This window comes from Zootoca vivipara, chromosome 6 (assembly GCF_963506605.1).
Source record: "Zootoca vivipara chromosome 6, rZooViv1.1, whole genome shotgun sequence".
NCBI classification, from domain to species: domain Eukaryota; kingdom Metazoa; phylum Chordata; class Lepidosauria; order Squamata; family Lacertidae; genus Zootoca; species Zootoca vivipara.
The window spans coordinates 3,622,266-3,645,717 of NC_083281.1; the positions used below are offsets into that span (position 1 = coordinate 3,622,266).

Below are 23,452 nucleotides of genomic sequence, written 5' to 3' on the forward strand. Positions count from 1 at the left end.
TCTATCATTCATTTCTTTTCTTACCTTCCTTCCGTCCTTCCTTCCTTCTTTTTCTTTCTTTCCCCTTCTTTCCTACTTACTTACTTAACCTTCCTACTTTCCTTCCTTCCTTCCTTCCTTCCTTCCTTCCCTTTCCTTTCCTTCTTTCTTTCTTACTTTCCTTCTATCATTCATTTCTTTTCTTACTTTCCTTCCTTCCTCCTCTCCCTCCTTCCTTTCCTTCTTCCTTTCTTCCTTTCCTTCTTTCATTCATTTCTTTTCTTACTTTTCTTCCTTCCTTCCTTCTTTTTCTTTCTTTCCCCATCCTTCCTACTTACTTAACCTTCCTACTTTTCTTCTTTCCTTTCTTACTTTCCTTCCTTCTCTCCTTCCCTTCCTTCCTTCCTTCCTTCTTCACCCCCCCCCCAAATTACAGGTGAGTGAATCAGGTGGGGCCTAAGGGCTCTAGCCAATGCTAGCTTCTCCTCAGAGAGTAATCCTACTGAAGCTAATGGCTAGGACTAACTCAGCTCCATCCATGTCAATGTCTCTGGAGCAGGATTTAGCTGGACACATTCCTAAAACAGTGAGCCAGCCTAATTGCCTGCCAGCCTAAACTTTGGCAGGCGTCCTCAGAGTCCTCTTTTCGGCACCTGTCAAAAAACAAAACAAAAAAACCCCACGTTTTTGTTTAGACATGCTTGCCCATCTTAGAAATACGTTTAGAAAGTTGCTGTGGGTTTTAATCTGTCGTCCGCCTGCTGCTTTTTAACTTAGAGGAAAGGCTGGTTATAAATGAGATTATGTTGCAAACCACCCGGTGATCTTCGGATGAAGGACCATGGATAAATGTAATTTAAAACAATCATTAATCATCATCATCATCATAATAATCCAACAGGTAAAAGGAGCATGTAAAGAGATCAGGACACAAAGGTATTTTTTTGTTTTTGTTTTTATAGAAAATAGGCTTTTTAAAAAAAAATGTAGAAAGAGAACAAGAAACATATTTAAACAACAACAACAACAACACCCAGTTTATGAGGCACTCGATGTGACCATAGTGGTGAATTTAAATTAGAGAGAGATATATAAGTATATATATTTTTAAAGGCTAAAAACTGGTAATTTGTCTGGGTGAGTTCCCGCCCCAATGTGTGCCTATTGGCTTGATCTCTTGTGATGTCATGGAATGTTCGTGGGAAGAGTCAGCAACGGGATGTTAACAAACGGTGCAGCTTCGGGAGTTGGGGCAGGGCCTGAATTTTCTGCTCAGCACAGCGAAAAGCCTCCTGCAGGAACGTAGGGCAGGGACAGGGTGTCACTGAGAGGCAAGCGGAGAACAGAGAACCCAATCCTGATCTGAGCTAAGCTGCTAGACCTCAAGAACTGCCGTCCCAGCTTCCCCCTCGCTCTCGCTCTCACAAAGTGGAGTAGATCTCCCTCCATACTTTTGGAGGATAATTCTGCAGAGTAGAGGTGTCCAAAAGGAGGAGGAGGAGGAGGAAAAACTGGGGCCGATATGCCTAGGTTACATCAGCCGAGATGTCTATCTATCTGTCTATATATATATATATATAAATAAGGCTGTCGTCTTCTTTTGATCTTAATAAATATCAGGTATATACGGTCTGTACATCGTTAACAGATAATGCCCCAGCGTGTCAGGAGTCGGTTAGATCACAAAGGCCTGTTCAGATGTAGTTCTCCTCAGCTTCATCTGTGTCCAGCGGGTATCGGTTCGGGGCTAAAGGAGAAATCAAAGGAGGAGAGGGCAAAATTCAGGATTTGCAGATGACGGGACCATCAGCGTGGATGGTGAATGCAGAAGTCAGGTTCTCTGCCCACAAAGAACTTACAATCTGAATGTGTTGCCGCAGGGGCCATATTATGGGAACTGTAGTTTTCCCCTCCCAGAGCTACAATTCCCGGGAGGGGAAATTGCTCATGGGGGTCCAAATGAAATCAGAGCAAGACGTTTGACACCAGCTTGGTTGTGGGAGTTGCCGGAAAGAGGCAGACAAGGCACCATCCAACTGCCTTAGGGACTCCCGATCTGTGTGGGGTTTACTCCTGAGCCTTTTCTTTTCCCGAAGATATCCTGCAAGCAGGGCCGGATTTAGGTCTGATGAGGCCATAAGCTACTGAAGGTAATAGGGCCCTTTATATGTCCAGCTGTCCTTTGCCAACAACAAATGGTCACTGTTTTTGTTTGTTTTTGTTGAATATATGCAATATCAGGCATCCCCAAACTGCGGCCCTCCAGATGTTTTGGCCTACAACTCCCATGATCCCTAGCTAACAGGACCAGTGGTCGGGGAAGATGGGAATTGTAGTCCAAAACATCTGGAGGGCCGAGGTTTGGGGGTGCCTGTGCTATATGGTCATTGATGGACCTAATAGATATCTAAAGCCATTTGCGCATGTTGCCAGTCCATGCAGAATGTAGAAAGGATACAGTACAGTGGAACCTCGGTTTATGAACACCTCGGTTTATGAATTTTCGGTTTATGAACGCCGCGGACCCATCTGGAACGGATTAATTCACTTTCCATTACTTTCAATGGGAAAGTTCGCTTCAGTTTATGAACGCTTCAGTTTATGAACAGACTTCCGGAACCAATTACACCCATGCTTCGGGTTAAGTACGCTTCAGGTTGAGTACTCCGTGGACCCGTCTGGAACGGATTAATCCACTTTCCATTACTTTCAATGGGAAAGTTTGCTTCAGTTTATGAACGCTTCAGTTTAAGTACTCCGCAGAACGTCTGGAACAGATTAATCCACTTTCCATTACTTTCAATGGGAAAGTTCGCTTCAGTTTATGAACACTTCAGTTTATGAACAGACTTCCGGAACCAATTGTGTTCATAAACCGAGGTACCACTGTATATAGAAAGGATATTTTAGGGAGCAGACTAGCAGGCGGGGCCCATGACTTACATCCTAGGAGCCTACACAACACAAAACACTGTTGCTGAATGTAGGTTTGATTTTATTTGGTTTTTTAAAAATATTTTCGAAATGTACACCCAGATTTTTTTCCCTTTAAATTTTTTGGGGTCCCCAAGAAAGTGGGGCCCTAAGCTATAATAATAATAATAATAATAATAATAATAATAATAATAATAATAATAATTTATTATTTATACCTGGGTTTCCCACTCTGGGTGGCTTGTTTAGGTAAAGGGACCCCTGACCGTTAGGTCCAGTCGCGGACGACTCTGGAGTTGCGGCGCTCATCTCGCTTTATTGGCCAAGGGAGCCGGCGTTTGTCCGTAGACAGTTTTTCCGGGTCATGTGGCCAGCAGGAATGAGCCGTTTCTGGCGAAACCAGAGCAGCGCACAGAAACGCCGTTTTATCTTCCCGCCGGAGCGGTACCTATTTATCTACTTGCACTTTGACATGCTTTTGAACTGCTAGGTGGGCAGGAGCTGGGACTGAACAACGGGAGCTCACCCCGTCACAGGGATTCAAACCGCCGACCTTCCGATCACCAAGCCCCAGACTCAGTGGTTTAGACCACAGCGCCTCCCGCGTCCCGTGATAGCTTGTTTAGCTTATATGTAAATCCGGCACTGCCCGCAAGGTAGTGGAGGTTTAGGGTCAGAGTTCCCCTTTTCCTAGACGGTCTCCCTTCCCAGGAGAACGAGCCCCACTTTGCCCCTCGCTTCCTTCCACGGCACGGGCAGAAACCGCCTCCTTGACCGTTGGTTCCACTCTTGGCCCTGACCGCTCGGCCCTGCAGAGAAGTCCCTAACTCGCCGAGTTTTGAGACACACTGGGGCTGAAACCGTGCCAAACAGAGTTTCGGGTCCCAAGCCGGGGGGACGGGGACCTACCTGCGCAGCTGCCGTAATGTCGGACGCCGATGGATCTCCCCAGGAAGCAGGTGGCTCTCCGGAGGTGACACGTGGAGGGGTAAGTGACGTTGTTGTTCCCGCAGATCGTGTGGTCGATGTCGGTGGGGTCCGGGCAAGGGGCGGCCCGGCACATGACACAGTGGGCGCTGGCGGTCTGGTCCACGACACACGTGTGGGTCCCGGGACACACCACAGTGGAGCACGATTCTGCACAAGGACACACACACATCAGAGAAACACGAGGATCAAGATCAGCTGGAACTTCAAGCGAGTTGTCTTTCGGCCTGGACTACCTTGCAGGGTCGTCGTGAGGATTGGAACTCGCAACGCATAGTTGCAGTTGACAGAGCGGTTTAACCCCCTATCTCTTGTCCCAGGAGCTTGTGGGGGATTTAGCAAAGGGAGGGAAGTATAGGGTCTCCTAACAACTCACCGCACCCACGACAAACTATAGTTCCCAAGATTGATATTTTTTTTTTGGTGGCGAGGGGGGCAAGCCAGGGCTGTGTAAAGTCAAGAGATAAAAAATAATTATTTGTTTGAAACAGAACTTGTTCCTGGAACTTCTCGGAGGCAGAACCTTTGCCAATTGGTGCAGATTTCCCCCGAGAGAATTTTTAGCAGGTGGGTTCTCAGGTGGCCATGAGTTTCAAACAACAAGAGCTGTTCAAACAGCGGAAGGGTCTCCCTTGGGAGGTGATGGACTCTCCTTCCTTGGAGGTTTTTAAGCAGAGGTTGGATCTGCTACAGACGCTTTAGTTGAAATTCCTGCCTCTACAATTCTGTGATTTTATGAGCCAGTGATTCCTGCGTTGCAGGGGGCTGGACTAGATGACTCTGGGGGTGCCTTCCAGCTCTAGGTTTCAGCAGTTCTATTACAGTCTTGAACGCCTTGGTACTCGTACGTTTTGGCTCCCGAATGCCGCAAACCCAGAAGTGAGTGTTCTGGTTTGCGAACGCTTTTTGGAAGCCAAACGTCCGACACGGCTTCTGATTGAGCGCAGGAAGCTCCCGCAGCAAACCAGAAGGTTTGAAACCTTGGTTTTCAAACGTTTTCAGAAGTCGAACGGACTCCCAGAACGGATTACGTTCGAGAACCAAGGTACCACTGTACAGGTGAAACTCGGAAAATTAGAATATTCTTGAAGAGTTCATTTATTTCAGTAATGCAACTTATTATTTTTTATTTTTCTTTTAATTTTTACAAATGCTTTCTTTTGGAAATTCCACAGTAATAAAACAAATAGTTACAATAATACAAAAATAAACATCGCTACCGTATTACATTTCATTAATTACATTCCATTTATAATTGACCCGCCTAACAACGAATAATTACAATGACAACAAATAAAGGCTTGGCATATCTTGTTTTGCATGCCATGCATCTATCTCATATATTGGTTTCACCTTTTAAGTTGCATTACTGAAATAAATGCCCTTTTCGACGATATTCTAATTTTCCGAGTTTCACCTGTATTGGCGCAAGCCACGGTTTGTTCAATAACCTGCTGGACCACTTGGGTTTGGTTTAACAAACCATAGCTACTAGAGTGCTCGTGTTTTTTGTTAGTCAAACTTTGGAAGATACCAGTGTTGGGAATTTGGAGGGGGTGGTTGGGATTGGCTTACTTTTGCACCGGCCTTGATACATGACTTCCAAGTCAGGGTGCCCTCGGCATTTTGCCGCCAGAAGCTCGCATTCGTCTCGGTAGGTGAAGCCGTCGGACCCGCACACCTGAAGTTTCCGGGGGAGGTTGGAGCAATCTGGGGCGCAGCTGCAGTGGGGGCGGCCATATTTCATTTTGCACACTTTTCCCGGACCGCAGTCCACACCTTCGCAGCTCTCTGAGGAAGGAGGAATCAAGAGCTTATTATTATTATTATTATTATTATTATTATTATTATTATCCATCCGAAGAATGGGAGAGCACTTAAATTAAAAGCTGCAGCAAGAGAAAGGAAACGAAAAGAAGCAAACCCATGCCCTCCAACATTCCTCCGATGACAAGAGGGACACCCCGTTCCATAATGATAATTTTACTATTTATACCCGATACATCTGACTGGGCTGCCCCAGCCACTCTGGGTGGCTTCCAACATATATAAAAAACGTAACTAATCATTAAACATTTTTTAAAAAAAAAAACCCTTCCCTATACAGGATTGCCTTCAGGCACCTCGGGGGTCAGATAACTCCATCCCCTCCAATGTTTCTCCCGTGAAAATAGGGACGTTCTATTCCATCCCCTCCAACGTTTCTCCTATGAAAAGAGGGACGTTCTATTCCATCCCCTCCAACCTTTCTCCCATGAAAAGAGGGACGTCCTATTCCATCCCCTCCAACGTTTCTCCCATGAAAAGATACACGTCCTATTCCATCTCCTCCAACATTTCTCCCATGAAAGGATAGACGTCCTATTCCATCCCCTCCAACCTTTCTCCCATGAAAATAGGGACGTCCTATTCCATCCCCTCCAACGTTTCTCCCATGAAAATAGGGACGTCCTATTCCATCCCCTCCAACATTTATCCTATGAAAAGAGGGACGTCCTATTCCATCCCCTCCAACGTTTCTCCCATGAAAAGAGGGACGTCCTATTCCATCCCCTCCAACATTTCTCCCATGAAAATAGGGACGTCCTATTCCATCCCCTCCAACATTTCTCCCATGAAAATAGGGATGTCCTATTCCATCCCCTCCAACATTTCTCCTATGAAAAGATAGACGTCCTATTCCATCCCCTCCAACATTTCTCCTATGAAAATTGGGACGTCCTAAGGAAAAGCGGGACGTTCCGGGGTCAATTCAGAAACCGGGATGGCTTCTCTCAATCAGGGACTGTCCTTGGAAAATAGCGACACTTGGAGGGTCTGGTATTTAAGCGGAGGTCAGATGGCCAACAGTCCGGGATTTTCCTGCATTGCATTGGGTTGATGACCCAAGGATTCCCTTCCAACCCTAAAATTCTACGCGTCTCTTAAAAACGATGCAAGATCGCAGTCCTCATGACACCCCCGGGACAGAGGGACAAGTTGGAGGGTCTGCAAAACCTGCTTTTGCAACGATGTGCTCGCGGCAAGCCCCAAAACTTGGGTTTTGCAGGAAGGGCGCGGGAGAGGGGAGTTCTCCCCCCCAAGACTTTCCACGGAAAGCTTTTTCTCGCACAATAGACGCCCCTGTTCCTCCTGAGGCTTCCGTGACATGAAAACAACAAGTCAGAGAGAGGGAAGGATCTGTCTGGGGGAGGCAGCTGGGGTGGCGGGAGCCCCTCGGGTCTGTGGGGAAGGAGGGAGAGTATCGGGAGACAGAAGGGTGCATTATGTCGGAGGGTCACCCCGGGGCGAAAAAAAAAGTCTGGCGGAGAGGGGTGAGACGCATGGTTTCCCCTCCTTGGAGACGTGGGTGGGCTCTCTCTGGCTGTCTGGCAGAATGTCAGCCCCCAAGGCAAGTCTGGGGGTGGGAAAAGGCAGCGCCAGTTTTCCTGGCAGGGTCCTGCCCCACAAGGAGGGTGCAAAGAGGTAGGCTGCGGACCAGGCAGGGCCTCCCCAAATCTGGGGTTGCCATATTTCAAACAGTGAAAATCAGGACACAAAAGTTATTGAGATCGTTCCCCCCCCCCGGGGGGGTGGGGGTTTCCCCCTCCTGACAGCTCAGAGCATGAGCTTCTTAATCTCAGGGTCGTGGGTTCAAGTTCTGCACCGGGCAAAAGATTCCTGCGTATTTCAAACAGTGAAAATCTGTTGAGCTTTTCTGGGCAAATTCCGGGGGTGGGGAATAGTTTTTGAAGTATTGTTAAGGAACATCTGAGATTCTTAAAGATTCCTCAATCTAAAGTTGCCTGGTTTATTTCATAGCGGTTATCTAGTCTTTGACTTTAATTTAGTCTTTTATATACTGTATGTGTTTGGATTATATTTTCAATGTGTTTTGTACGGTTTCATGTTTTAACGTATGCCAAAGAAGGCTAGTTACGAGTCACGAGTTAAGGAAGATCGCCCAAAGCGACACGGCTTCCAGTATTCCGGATATATGTCCAGGAAACTCCAGACGTCGCCCTCCCCAAATCTGCCCCAACTTTTTGTTGGGGGGTTAGTTTAGTGTAGGGAGCTCGTCTGAACTCTACAAAAAGCAGTTTAAGGAAAGTAGCCACCTCCTGCAGCTCCTTCCGCCTGGGGAGCCTGTTTCAGAATGAGGGGCATGTTCTCTTCTTTGGGGAACACAGCAGCCTCCTTGAATGGGGTACAATCTCTGAGCTTGGCAATTGATGGAGACTGTTTCTATCTCCTTGGTGGCTGCAATCGAGGTGATTGCAATCAAGGCTGCAGCAGCTAAAAAAGCCAATGCAATTCTGGGCTGCATCAATAGGAGTATAGCATCTAGATCAGGCATCCCCAAACTGTGGCCCTTCAGATGTTTTGGCCTACAACTCCCATGAGCCCTAGCTAACAGTGGTCAGGGATGATGGGAATTGTAGTCCAAAACATCTGGAGGGCCAAAGTCTGGGGATGCCTGATCTAGATCAAGGGAAGTAATAGTACCACTGTCTTCTGCTCTGGTCAGACCTCACCTGGAGTACTGTGTCCAGTTCTGGGCACCACAGTTCAAGAAGGATACTGACAAGCTGGAACGTGTCCAGAAGAGGGCAACCAAAATGGTCAAAGGCCTGGAAACGATGCCTTATGAGGAACGGCTTAGGGAGCTGGGTATGTTTAGCCTGGTTAAGGGGTGATATGATAGCCATGTTCAACTATATAAAGGGATGTCATATAGAGGAGGGAGAAAGGTTGTTTTCTGCTGCTCCAGAGAAGCGGACACGGAGCAATGGATTCAAACTACAAGAAAGAAGATTCCACCTAAACATTAGGAAGAACTTCCTGACAGTAAGAGCTGTTCGGCAGTGGAATTTGCTACCAAGGAGTGTTGTGGAGTCTCCTTCTTTGGAGGTCTTTAAGCGGAGGCTTGACAGGCATATGTCAAAAATGCTTTGATGGTGTTTCCTGCTCGGCAGGGGGTTGGACTGGATGGCCCTTGTGGTCTCTTCCAACTCTACGATTCTATGATTCAATGATGATAAATTGGGGCAAACGCAGTCCTGCCCCGCCAGACTTAGGTAAAAACTATGCATATATATATATAAAACCACTGTGAAGATGCTTTTTAAAAAAAAGAACACACATTTTAAAATATATGAATTGAATTTGCCATTAGCTCACCACCTTGTGTCAGATTAGAATAATGCACTTAAAACACACTTAATAACGGCCGCTGCAAAGCAGATAAAAACATTAGCAGGATTTTAAGAGCAAATGCTACGGATAATAAGGAGAGTTATAATATGTGGATTATGAAATATTATGCGGACGAGTAGGCGATGGTGGGAAGCCGGGAGAGTCAGAGAAATCTCAATAGACGGTTATGCAGTTAGCATTGTTATCATTTTTTTGTTTTGTAAAACCAAATGAAAATTATTCTAAAAATAATAATAAAAGACACTTGAAACGTTTTATTTGCAGCTGTAGTCTGCCCTCTGCTAAACAGGGGCACCTGCCTGCCTTTTTTCCTTTGCTCTGGCGCCACCTACTGCCGGCTCCTAGCTTCCACGGCGCCTTCATAATGGTGGCCCCTCGCAATTTAAAAAAAAGGCCCTCTACCTTTGCAAGGGTGACAGGTCACGAGCCCCAGGATCCGGAGGAGGCTGATCTTGTTGTCTGGGTGCGAAGCGTTCGACCAGGCCATGTCCGCGCTGCCGTTGGCGCAACACTCCTCCCAGCTCACGCCAGTCCGTACAATCATGGTGCATTTTGCCTCGCGCCCCTGCTGCAGCCAGCAGATACCGCCTGTTTGGAAAAAGGAGAACGGAATATCAGCTCTTAGAGATCGGTTAGTCGCGGAACTCACCGCCACATGACTGCCAGTTTATGTGGCTTAGACCAGCATCCTGTCCTCATAGCGGCCCATAAAACAACCTAGGAGGCCAGATAGACTGCTCCTGGGACTGGGGGTTTCATAAGAACATCGAAAGAGGCTGCTGTGATAGGCCAATGTCTCACCATTGTGATGGGCACCTCTTCATGTTTATATCTATTATTATCAGTGCTTTTGGGGGGGGGACACGCAGGCGTTCGCGTACCCCCTAAACATTTTGTGAATCTTTCTACTTTTGTCCATTTACTGTATTTATTTTCCCCGATTTGAACTATAAAATCGTGATTTTCTTGAGTAAAAATGAGAGTAGCCCCAAACATTTTAAAGGAAAAAACCCTATTATTATTATTATTATTATTATTATTATTATTATTATTATACCACCCTATACCCGGGGGTCTCAGGGCAGTTCACAGAATAAAATCAAGATATAAAACCACAAAATACCTAATAAAAACACAAACAGCAACCCACTACCCCCCCCAGAAAAAAAAACATTTTAAAAGGGCATAGGAGATCTAGAGCAGAGATCGCTAGGCTACAGAAGTTCTACTTTCACGGCCTTGACTGACCACTCTTGGCAGACTTTGCGTAAGGGCGTGTTGTGGCTTTCCAGCAATCAGCAGGATTCGCCCATCCGTGCCTATTATTCCCAGTAGCTAGTTTTCCGCGGAGCTTCCCTTCTCAGGAGCAGTCTACCACCGAATACCGGTTGTTTGGGAGACAGGTAGGGCTGGCTGGGGCCTCTGCACCCTGCCGATGGGAAACGACACTGGACCGGATGAGAGGTTTTGCTGCAAAACAACTCCTGGTGCCAGTGCCCGTTAGCTGTGACGCCGGAATAGAACCTCCTGCGGCAGTGACAGTCTATCTCTGAATACGGAATCTATCTATCTTTGCTGCGAAAAGATAGCAAAGTGGGTTGGGAGAGCTCATGGCTTCCCGCCTTCCATCAAGGACTCTAAATAACTGCTTAGGGTTCCTGTTTTGCATGCAGAACATCCCCGACATCTCCAGGCAGGGAATACACCTCCCCACCCACCCCCGTCCCGTCCCTGAAAACCTGGATAAGCCGCTGCTGCCGGTCAGAGCAGACAATACAAGGGCTAGGCGGATCGGTGCTGCTTCCTGCGGCCCTTTTTAAAACCAGCCTTTTATTTCACGGCAATGAGGGCCGGAAACTTGGTTAGGTGTTTAGGGCGGAAGAGCTAGCAGGGGTGTGAAATCTAAGCGTATTTCTGCACAGAACAAACGATTAAATTAAAAAAAAAAAGAATTACTGGCTAGTTGTAGACATACTTCGATGCTAGCGGGAAAAAAATAAGCTGATATGATATAAAACAATAAATTTAGGGTAAGCGACAACAGGTTGCAATTCTAGCCTGGGAGTTTTTGAACTCAGCACAGAGCATTAGACTCTGAATCTCAGGGTCGCGGGTTCTAGTCCCGCCTTGGGTGAACATTGCAGGGGGGGGTGGATGACCCTGCTGGGACCTCGCTCACCGCAGGCCAGGGCTCGGGCCTTCAAAACAAGCTGGCAAGGGCTGACCCCCCTCATTCTTCCCCCCACCCACAAGCAGCCTGATCTCTTCCTCAACCCCTGGACAGACAAACTGTGCTTTGTTTGGCTCTTGGGAGTGAAAGGTCAGGCCGGGAAGAGGCCCTGAGCGTGTGAGGTCTGTCTGGGACTTCTGATCTGCCCCCCATCCCAGTGCGCATGGCATCCTCAAACCTAGCCCCCCCCCCCAAAAGAAAAAAAGTTCTACCCAAGACAGCCGGCGGTGAAGCAGCCAGCCAGCTGGCAGCCGATTCAAAAGGCTGTTTGTTCCTTAATCTGGTGAACGAATCGTTCATTTTTTTGGAGAGCAGGGCCCCCGAGCCATTCCTGTCTGGGGTGCCCCAGACGCTCCCATGTTTCAGGAGGGAGAGGGTGGGGGGAAAGTCTCCCCCCCCAAGGCTCCTCAATTCAGGAGATGTGCCCTTTCTCAGTGTTATAAGAAAAAAAACTGCTCCTTTTTCCCTTCTAGGGTACCCAAGAGTCCTTAAGTAGGTTCCCTATCGGAAGGAGAAAATAACAAGAGGCCAAGCAGAGAATATTGAGAAGCAAAGCAGCTAGTAAACCTGATCTTTATTAATCTTTTGCAACAGGGTCCCCCGCTCTCCCCCCCCCCACAGGGAGGAAGGACAGGAACCCTGAACATTGGTGTGCAAGCTCTAATACAGACATTTGAAATTGCCTCCCCTGTAGCGCAAGACCACCCCTAAAAAGCATCATACATGCATCACAGAAAGAGGTGGTCTCCAGCAGAAATTTGTGTGTGTTGCTTCTCTCCTGTCTGCCAGGATACCTGATCATGCCTTATCAATTGCCTTTCCTGAGTAGCATGGCCATTCCTTGGAGATGGTAAACATTTAGTTCCTGAATCTCTTATGCATATTGAGAGTGTTCTCAGCTTAACAGATACTTGCCAGACTGTATTTGAAAAGGGAGGTTTAAGACCCTATAGTCCAAAGACAATTGGAACAGCTTTTCCCATTTCCTTCCTCCTTGCAGAGAGATAGTTGAGGTCCATTTGGGAGAGTCAAAATGGCTTCAGGATTGCTCTCCTGGACTATTTCAGACACGTGGTTTACATACTTATGTATGTGTTTGCCGTGTACATTTATGAACAAGGTAGTTGTTTAGTCGTGTCCGACTCTTCATGACCCCATGGACCATAGCACGCCAGGCACTCCTGTCTTCCACTGCCTCCCGCAGTTTGGTCAGACTCACGTTCGTAGCTTCGAGAACACTGTCCAACCATCTCGTCCTCTGTCGTCCCCTTTCCTTGTGCCCTCCATCTTTCCCAACATCAGGGTCTTTTCCAGGGAGTCTTCTCTTCTCATGAGGTGGCCAAAGTCTTGGAGCCTCAGCTTCAGGATCTGTCCTTCCAGTGAGCACTCAGGGCTGATTTCCTTCAGAATGGATAGGTTTGATCTTCTTGCAGTCCATGGGACTCTCAAGAGTCTCCTCCAGCACCATAATTCAAAAGCATCAATTCTTCGGCGATCAGCCTTCTTTATGGTCCAGCTCTCACTTCCATACATGACATATATATATAAAGGTAAAGGGGCCCCTGACCATCAGGTCCAGTCGTGTCCGACTCTGGGGTTGCGGCGCTCATCTCGCTCTATAGGCCGAGGGAGCCGGCATTTGTCCGCAGACAGTTTCTGGGTCATGTGGCCAGGATGACTAAGCCGCTTCTGGCGAACCAGAGCAGCGCACGGAAACGCCGTTTACCTTCCCGCCGGAGCGGTACCTATTTATGGTATCTACTTGCACTTTGACATGCTTACGAACTGCTAGGTTGGCAGGAGCAGGGACCAAGCAACGGGAGCTCACCCCGTCACGGGGATTCGAACCGCCGACCTTCTGATTGGCAAGCCCTAGGCTCAGTGGTTTAACCCACAACACCACCCGCGTCCCAGTAGAGAAATATTTGAGGTCAATTTGGGAGAGTCAAAATGGCTTCAGGATTGCTCTCCTGGACCACAGTATTTCAGACACTTATGTATGTGTTTGCCTTGTACATTTATGAACATTTATAATATATATATATATATAAGACCTTAGAATTCCCATAACAATCAGCAGCAAAGACACCTTCCTGAGCTTCTTTAATTGAAGAGCTGTTTAATTTTGAAGCCGCCAGTCCTCATGGTTCTGCAGGCAGCAGAACACTCCTGGCTGGGTCTGCTAACTTGCCAGGGTCTCGGCAGATTCACAGAATCAAAGAGTTGGATTTTTTTTTACACCCAAAGGTCATCCAGCCCAGCCCCTGCAACGATGTGCCCTCCAAGTGTCCCGGTTTTCCCCGGACAGTCCCGGAATTACAGAAGGGGTTGGGGTAGCTAGATAACTGTCGGGGGCACATTCCAACTCTCATGTTTTCTAATTTACAACACAACTCTACAATTCTATTATTTTATGATTCCTTTAAATCTCTGGAGTGGGTTCAAGCAACTGCAGTGCTGTGCCATGGAGGAAGGCAGCAAGCTTGTTTTCTTCTGCTCTGGAGGGGGGGGGGTAGGACCCGAACCCAGAGCTCCAAGTTATGAGGAGGGAGCTTCTGACTCAATGTCAACATTGCTTTCTGATAGCAAAAGCTGCTTGACGGTGAAATGGAATCCCTCCGGAGGTGGTGGGCTCCCCTTCCTTGGAGATTTTTTTTGCAGAGACAATTATTATCATTATTTTTATTATTATTAAGGTAAAGGTGAAGGGACCCCTGATCATTAGGTCCAGTCATGACCGACTCTGGGGTTGCGTGCTCATCTCGCATTATTGGGCGAGGGAGCCAGCGTACAGCTTCCAGGTCATGTGGCCAGCATGACAAAGCCGCTTCTGGCAAACCAGAGCAGCGCACGGAAACGCCGTTTACCTTCCCGCCGGAGTGGTACCTATTTATCTACTTGCATTTTGACGTGCTTTCGAACTGCTAGGTTGGCAGGAGCTGGGACCGAGCAACAGGAGCTCACCCCATGGCGGGAATTTGAACCGGCAACCTTCTGATCAGCAAGCCCTAGGCTCAGTGGTTTAACCACAGCGCCACCTGGGTCCTATTATTATTATTATTATTATTATTATTATTATTATTATTATTATTTGTATCCTGCCCAACTGACTGGGTTCCCGTCCGCCATGGAGAGGTGTTTCTTAGGTGGGATGAAAAGTGGGCCCCTGGGCATGTGAAGACAGCCGGTGGCTTTGTAGAGCACCCAGTGCTTTGGGAGGCTGTATAACCGCAGTCGTCTCCCTGCGCACAGCCCCCCCCAAACCCCTGCCTTCCTCCTCCAGCATGGGTAGCTCAGTCGGCAGAGCCTGGGACTCTTAATCTCAGGGTTGTGGGTTCGAGTCTCACACGGGGCGAAAAAAATCCTGCATTGCAGGGGGTTCGGATGGATGATCCCCAAGGGTCTCTTCCAACACCTTTCAAGTTCTACAGTACTATTTCCCCAGTTCTAACTCCCTTGAATTCAGGAAAGGGCAGGAACAGAATGTGCTAACAGCTCAACCGAATAGCAAGGATAGGAAGCCCTCTCTCTGCCGCAGGAAACTCTCAGACCCAAAGAGAGCTTGAAACTCTAGAAGTTTTGCTTGGGGGGGGGGGGAGGGAGGGAATAAAATGAAATTAGGCATTTGGCCTGCAGGTCTGTCTGTCTGCCTGTCTGCCTTGCCCCCCGCTTCCCATCAAAGAGGGATGCCTTGTGCAATTTCACCCGAAGAAGCGTCTGAACCGCAGGTAAGCCCTGTTGAAAGATTAAGTTTTCCACTTCAAAGGAAGCTTCTCTTTTTTTGAAAACCCCACCTGGTTCGGGAGCTCGGATTCCAGTCTACTTGCCATGTGAGGGTCCCCCCCTCCCCACCCACCCACCCACCGAGGGGAGGCAAGTTAAGTTTTTGCTTACAACATCCCATAATTTGCAACCGGGGAGAAATCGGCTCGCAGATTCAACTGCTCAGAACCCACAAAAAAATACACACACACCCCGGGCCTTTGGGCTCATTCATTTGATTGATTTATTAGATCTGTATACTCCATTTGCAGATCTCAGGGCAGTTTGCAACCTACAGGAGGCTCCTAATTTCAGGGTTGTGGGTTCGAGCCCCACATTGGGCAAAAGATTACCGCATTGCAGGGGTTGGGCTGGATGACCTTTGGGTTCCCTTGCAACGCTACAATTCTATGAAAATAAGGTTTTTCAAACAGCGGTAGCAGGGTACTGTTGTTGGCTACTACTGTACTTTGGTTGGCTACTACGTTGCGTATCTTTGTGTTTTTATATTGTAAGCTACCTTGTGGTCCTCGGATGAAGGGCAGTATAGAAATTTAACATATACATACTTTTTAAAAAATAAATGCAATGCAGGAATCATAGCCCAAGCATTCCTGACCCCCCCCAGAAGCCCCCCAAACCCCCTTCTGCATTAAGTTTCTGCACCTCTTGAATGCAACAAAACCATTTTATTTTTTTTTATTTTTCCACACCCTTTTTGGTGAGAGGCGACCAGAACCATACACAGCGTTGCAAGTGCGGTCATAGAATGTGATTTTATGTTGGAAGGGACCTTGGGAGTCATCTAGTGTCCCCCCCCCCGAAATGCAGGAATATGCAGCTGTGTCGTACATGGAAATCGAACCCGGAACCTTGGCATTATCGTGCCATAGATTTTGCACCATTCTGTCAATGGTCTTGGTGGAGAAAATTCACGCCAGAGGCACCACAAATGCAGCTTATCTATGTCTGCGAGGAAATAAGAATCGTGTCAGAAGGATTCTGGCCAGGGGACTTTGTCATTATAGGTGTCAAAAACCATTCTCTTGCTTCATGATATAAGGAAAGACAAAACCAAAACAAAAAACCGTGACCATAAACAATGAAAATGTATTTATATGCTAAACGTCAGAGGATTTTCAGCTGGCAACCCGTCAGGAAGGACGAGGAATTTTACTTGAAGCAGAATACTATTAGTACATCAATTTTACACCCACCTGGAACACTTGATGAATTTTATGTGCTTAATTGCACAATGGACTGGTATTTGTTCGTAGTATTTATGCACTATTGAGCATATATGGCAGGCCATTGCACTTATATTTTGCATCTCGTAGTATTTATTTTCACTGTTGCTTAGCCTATAGATATATTTTCATTGTTTATTGTCACAGTTTTTTGTTTTGGTTTTGTCTTTGCTTATATTTCCGTGATTGTTTGTTACTTATAAGGGGCAGCTTGCAACTGCCGCCAGGAAAATTAGAAAAAAATTATATAGCCGAGATAGCTATCAACTGTAAAGGAGATGAATTTATTTGACCCCCATCTACACCAAGCTGTATCTTTCTCACTCGACTTTGTACATATCCGTATATTCCGGCGTTTAAGACAACCCCCGACTTTCCCAGTTAAAATATAGAGTTTGGGATATACTCGCCGTATAAGAAATACGACCCGGCGTATAAGACGACCCCCGACTTTTGAGAAGATTTTCCTGGGTTGGGTTAAAAAGTAGTCTTATACGCAGGAATATACAGTAATTATCTATTGTATTATTTACTATTATTTTTAATATATTAGTGGCCCCGCGGTGATTTTAGCTTATAAATTTTATTGTCTAATGTTTCAATTTGTATATTAAGGAGTTTCTGTAGCTTTGGGCAGATTAGGTCATGTTTTGATAATGCAAATGTTTTAAGTTTTTGTATGAAACTAGTATGTATTTTATTGAATGACATTGTATACATTGCAGCGGCCTTTGGCTATAAGCAATAAACTTGACCGGCTGACACAAATGCAGCTAGCTTCCTGGACCTTCTTTGACAAGGGTTCAGACCGTGCAAACCGTGACAATGTCTTCCAATTCTATTGCTTCTTTCCAAACTTTCCAGCAGTATCACTTTAGATAAAACCTTCGGAACTCCCCGCCTCTTGAGATCAGGCAGGTGCATTCGCAATACTCTTTCTGCTGCCCCCTGAACACATTTTCTGTTTAGACGAGATGACCCGGATGTTTAGAAAGTCAATGCAAGTTTCATTCGGTTTTCAGTCTATTTCAGCTTTTCGAAAGTCTTAAATCATTGTCGTTTATTTTTCTTATTGATAATTTATTGAATTTATTTTATTTTATTTTTTTTACAATCAAGAACTCGGGGTGGGGGGGCATCATTAAAAAACCACCCTTTAATTCCTAACCACCTCTTGCTTTTAAAACAATTTTAAATGGGTAGAGAGCATATTTTATCCTCTCCTTTTCAAACCCTGTTAACAGTAACCATACCAGAACTAAATAAGTTTAACTCCGCCCCCCCCCACTAAAAATATCCCTTGACTTATCACCTTCAAAATTATTAGTCCCCTTCTGCAATCGCCTAAAAGCTTGGGCTGGTTATTGATTACATTTTTGTGTTTCTGATATTGTAATTTTTGTGTTGTAATAGCACAGTATTATACTACTACTACTAATAATAATAATAATAATAACAATTCGGCCCACATCCATTCTACTAGAGAGTCAGAACTAGGTTGGGACTGACTTCCGAAAGCTCAGGCTGAAAGTTTTTAAGTTTGAGTCCCGCACTCTGCATATGCTTAGATGCCCTCTTCCATCGCATCCAGCGTTCTAAGCCAGGCATCCCCAAACTGCGGCCCTCCAGATGTTTTGGCCTACAACTCCCATGATCCCTAGCTAACAGGACCAGTGGTCAGGGATGATGGGAATTGTAGTCCAAAACATCTGGAGGGCCGAAGTTTGGGGATGCCTGTTCTAAGCGTTCTAAGCGTCGGGGGTCTTGGGGAACACCCCTGTTCCTGTGTCACCGGGGAGGCCTGGGAAAACCACTCCACCTTGGGGTTTCCTTGGGCCCCTAAAACAGGCATCCCCAAACTCGGCCCTCCAGATGTTTTGGGACTACAACTCCCATCATCCCTAGTTAACACACCAGTGGTCAGGGATGATGGGAATTGTAGTCCCAAAACATCTGGAGGGCCGAGTTTGGGGATGCCTGCCCTAAAACCTTGAAGGAAGGAAAAGTAGGTGGGGGTGTGTGTTGCTTAAAGCACGGCACCCCATTTCCCCAAAAATGCACTTACCTGAGAGGGAGCCCCCAGCGGCAGCGCTGAGCACCGTCAGCAGCAGAATGCAAAACTTCATGGCGAGGCGCGAGGGAGAGAAATCCGCAGAGGAAAGGAAAATTAGGAAGGAGCGAGAAGAGCGCCCAGGAAAGTTCAGGTTCTTGTCTCTCCCCAGCAGGAGCGAAGTCTCTCAGCAGAGGGCAGGCACCTAGCTTGGGAATAAGCCGGTGTCTTCCTTGGCACTGCCTTCCCGGGAGGGTCTTTCTCCCCCTTTTAAAAGCACCCTCCCGCTGATTCCTCTCAACCCCCCTCTCTCTGAAGTGTCTGAGGGTGTCTGTAACAGTCTGAATCATAGCTCCAAGGGAGGCGGTGTCAAGGGCAGCCAGTAACGTGTCTGGGGAGTGTATTGCGCCCCAGGCCAGCCTGCATGCGGCCAAATCCGGATCGTTGCGAGAGAGGCATCAATAACGCGCCCTCTCCCGGGTCGTGGTTCCCGCCTGTGCGCTCCAGTTGCGCATGATGGGAGCGAGAGGCGGCGCAGCTGGCGACGCGCGGCGGGGCTCCTCTTTCCTCTCCCTCCCTCCTAAACTTTCTGCCTCTGGATTGGAAATATTAGTAACCCCCACGCCCACCTTCTCATTCCCAATTTTTCCTTCCTGGAAATGCTTCTCCAAACTGGTTGTCCCTCGTGCGCCGTGGAGAATCCCCCCCCCCTCTCTTTCCGTTTTCCTCTCCCTCTCCAAACGTCTCGTGTCTGGGGTTTTGGGAACGCACCAGAAAACCGCTGCCTCGCAATTGTTTTTGAAACCTTTCTAGCGTGGTGACTCCTGGTGGTTTTGCAATCCGGAAGCTTGGACGGAGTGGAAGGCATAGTTTCAAAGCGCATTCCACCAAGCCAGCCCCGCCAGAGACTCCCGGGAACTGTAGTTTCGTGGTGGGGGCATTTAAAATGCTTTAAATGGAACGGTGTAAGCACAGGCTCCGTTTTAGGGCAGGCATGTCCAAAATCCATTTCGGGGGCCTAATCCAGCCCGCTGGTCGATTTATTCCTGCCCCCATGGCAGTATAGGTCCTGGGATAAAATCCTTTAAAAAGCTCAGCAACTTCAATCCTTTAAAAAGCTCAACAACTTAGGGGCAAAATTGTAAATAAAAAAAAGCTCAACAACAACTTTGGGGTAAAATCCTTAAAAAAGCTCAACAAGTTTGGTCGGCCCTCATGCATGTTCACTTCATCAAATCTGGCCCTGATTTGGGCACCCCTGGTTTAGGGAATCTGTGGTATTGGATAATTTGCAAACTGACCCCTTCCCCAAATGCACTCTCCCCCTTAGGAATATGGTGGCTTTGGTCCCTGATTTGGCCTTGATACAAATATCCAGGTTCCCCCCCCCCCGGTCTATTTGCATGCTTAAAGGTAAAGGTAAAGGGACCCCTGACCATTAGGTCCAGTCGCTGACGACTCTGGGGTTGCAGCGCTCATCTTGCTTTATTGGCCGAGGGAGCCAGCGTACAGCTTCCGGGTCATGTGGCCAGCATGACTAAGCCGCTACTGGCAAACCAGAGCAGCACACGGAAACGCTGTTTACCTTCCTGCTGGAGTGGTACCTATTTATCTACCTGCACTTTGACGTTCTTTCGAACTGCTAGGTTGACAGGAGCAACGGGAGCTCACCCCGTCGCGGGGATTCGAACCACCAACCTTCTGATCGGCAAGCCCTTGACTCTGTGGTTTAACCCACAGCACCACCCACTTCATTTGCATGCTTAGAAACCAACTAAAGGGCAAAAGGGGGGGACCAAAATTGGATGGGTCAGGGTTCACTGCGATGGGGCTGGGGCACCAGCATATTCAGCTGGACCCCCAGGGCTCATCTAGTCCAACCCCCTGCAAAGCAGGAATTTCAACAGAAGCATCCATGACAGACGGCCATCCAACCTATGCTTAAAAACCTCCAAGGAAGGAGAGCCCACCACCTCTCATGGGAGTCTGCTCCACTGCCAAACAGCTCTTACTGTCAGCGAGTTATTCCTGCTGTTTAGTTGGAAGCGCCTTTCCTGCAACTTGAAGCCATGGGTTCGAGTCCTACCCTCCAGGCCATGTTTCCGCAGGGACCCGTCTGCCTGTGCCATGTTTAGCAGGTTATCTTCCTATGCCCTGCTTCCCGTTCTGCCACCGAGAGACGGCTGGCACTGGTTGGCATGAAAACGGGGTCTTTTCAGCGATGGCCCCCTTCCAATTTGGAAACTCCCCAAAGGAGGATACCTGTTCATGCATTTCAAACCTTGCTCATATGCGCACTTACATTTCCATCAGGTCAAGTGATTGCATTTATATTCCACCTCCCCCCCCCCTCCAAGGAGCTCAAGATGTCTTGTATAGTTCCCTCCCTCCCCATTTAATCCCAACAACCCTGCGGGGCAGGTCAGACTGAGAGGCAGGGACTGGGCTCCCAAAGCTGCACCCAGTGAGCTTCATGGCCACTGAGTGGGGATTCGAACTCTGGTCTCTCACAGCTCCGCCGCCATACATCACACAAGCTCTCTTTTATTGACTTGCCTTTGTGCTTTTTAGTGGTTGTGCAAATTTCAGGCTGAGCTGCTTTAGAGCAGTTGTGGGTTGTATGGTTGTAGAAGTTGTTGTTGTTGTTGTTGTTTTGGAAACACGTGCAGTTGCTTTTTGTTCCGTTGCAGAACTGGATCAGGCCAAAAAGGTGACTAGCATCCTGTCCTCACACCGGCCAAATACCCCTAAGAACCTCAGAGTGCAGATAGACTGGCTCCGTATCTGGAGGTTCCATAAAAGCATGGTTGCTGGATTAAACCAAAGCATTCCCACCCCGTCTAGCATCCTCTTCTCAGGGTGCCCGTTACGAGAAACCCGCAGGCAGGATCCGAGCGCAAGAGTCCGCAGAACCAAGGCCAAAGGGTACATTCTTCATGTAAACCCTCTTTGCATTAGGTCATTTCCACATCCCGGTTTCCAAAGAAAGCTTCGGTGCCAGATGTTCCGAGAGGAGCCAAGCCGGAGGGAGGGGATTTGCAGATGCAATAAAAGATAGCTTGCCTGCCTGCTTGCCTGTCTTTGCCACGCGCATGTTGTGTGTCATCAAATCCTCGAGTTCAGACCAAACTCGGGCGGGCGGTTTTGTTATGTCTGCCTGCAGGCGGGAGTTTCCAGTGAAATGCAAGAGAGAAAAAGCAGAAATCCACACCCTACCAAACACACATTTGGCGATGCAGCAGCAGCAGAGAGAGAAAAACCGCAGCCGATTAAATTTCTGCTGTGGCTAAGTTGGACCCAAATCCCTCCTGACCCAGTTTCCCTCCCGTCTGCAAACAAGGCCCATTCCCTCCCCATTTTGACGAATATTTCAAGGAAGCAGGTACAGAAAGAAATGTGCTGCAGAGTTTGAAACGGGATTCGGCAATGGAAGGAGGAACTGGGGAACTCCCTTCTGCAGAGTGGGCTCTTGTTTATGACCTAGGTCTCCTGATGGCTCTCAAACCCCTTTGTCTTTCTAGGCATATTGGAAGCCAGGGGCGTAGCCAGGATCAAAACTAGGGAAGCCAAGGGATAAATCTGCACCAAATGGAGCCTCCAGGCCTCAGAGGCAGTCTACCTTGAAAAAGCAGACAGATACACTGAGAGGCAGCAGAAGGAAGCGGGTCATTTTGAGAGCTTCCAATGAGGCCATCTGGCAGGCAGGCCGGCCAGCCGGACTAGGCTTTTGTGATCCAGGCAGGCTTTCCGTCCGTAGGAGATTTGCCGTCCCCCAAAATCCCCTAAAGTCCTTGCATCAAGAGATTGGAAACCCAGACTGAGAGAGAGAGAGAGAGGAGCAAAGGGGCAGAATTTTGCAGGCTATAAAAGGAGAAAAGAAGAGCGTTGCATTCCAAGAGGGTTTGCGAAGGCTTTTCCTTTTCCAAAAAATGACGCAGTTTCGCCATCGCCGGATGCGTCAAGTGGCGGCTTCTCTCAGGTCAGCGATAAACAAAGATGCTCAAGGCGGTACATCGGATTAAGTCTCATTTATGGGGGTTGCCCATTAATAATAATAATAATAATAATAATAATAATAATAATAATAATAATAATATATTGATACCCCAACCACCTGGCTGGGTGTCCCCAGCCACTCTGGGCGGCTCCCAACAAAATATTAAAATACAATAATTAATCAAACATCAAAAACTTCCCTAAACAGGGCTGCCTTCAGGTGTCTTCTAAAAGTCAGATAGTTGTTTATTTCCTTGACATCTGGCAGGAGGGTGTTCCACAGGGCGGGCGCCACCACCGAGAAGGCCCTCTGCCTGGTTCCCTGTAACCTCACTTATCGCAGGGAGGGAACCGCCAGAAGGCCCTCCAGATGTTTTTGACCTACAACTCCCATGATTGCTAGCTAGCAAGACCAGTGTTCAGGGATAATGGGAATTGTAGTCTCAAAACATCTGGAGGGCCGAGGTTGAGGAAGCCTGGCCTAGACGCTAGATTGAAGCACGTAGGTCTCCAGACATGCAAGTCTTACCTTTTGACAATAAGTGTCTGCTGTGTCCTTTGGCTGGGAAACTTATCACAAGGAGGGAACCACCAGAAGGCCCTCGGCACTGGACAATCAGTTTGTGATTTGGGGCAGGGGGGGACGTCCACACATAAATTTGTATCCATTTCCGCTTGTGGTTCCGCCCAACATTTCCCCTCCAACATTATTCACACCAACAGGAGTTTGTGCAAATGTTTTCCTTCAAAACGACTGTAACAGATTGGAGAGCTGGGCAAAAGCTGGCAAAATGAATTTCAGCAGGGGCAAATGTCAGGTTCCTCACTTAGGCAGGAAGAACCAGATGCACAAATATAAGATGTGGGACACCTGGGTTACTAAGGTAAAGGGGTCCCTGACCATTAGGTCCAGTTGCGGACAACTCTGTGGTTGCGGCACTCATCTCGCTTTACTGGCCGAGGGAGCCGGCATACAGCTTCCGGGTCATGTGGCCAGCATGACAAAGCCGCTTCTGGCGAACCAGAGCAGCACACGGAAACGCCATTTACCTTCCCGCCGGAGTGGTACCT

At 47.7% G+C, this 23,452-nt stretch overlaps 1 protein-coding gene across 1 annotated transcript; it reads right to left on the reverse strand.

Annotated features, from left to right (window-relative positions):
- Positions 1-924: 924 nt before the first annotated feature.
- Positions 925-18,913, reverse strand: FSTL3 (follistatin like 3). Its single transcript, XM_035119168.2, has 5 exons — positions 18,401-18,913; positions 9,499-9,684; positions 5,476-5,691; positions 3,823-4,050; positions 925-1,726 (listed from the first exon to the last, which is right to left on the reverse strand). Exons 1-5 carry the CDS (start codon positions 18,459-18,461, stop codon positions 1,674-1,676), a joined length of 744 nt encoding a protein of 247 aa, XP_034975059.1. The 5' UTR covers positions 18,462-18,913; the 3' UTR covers positions 925-1,673.
- Positions 18,914-23,452: the final 4,539 nt, after the last annotated feature.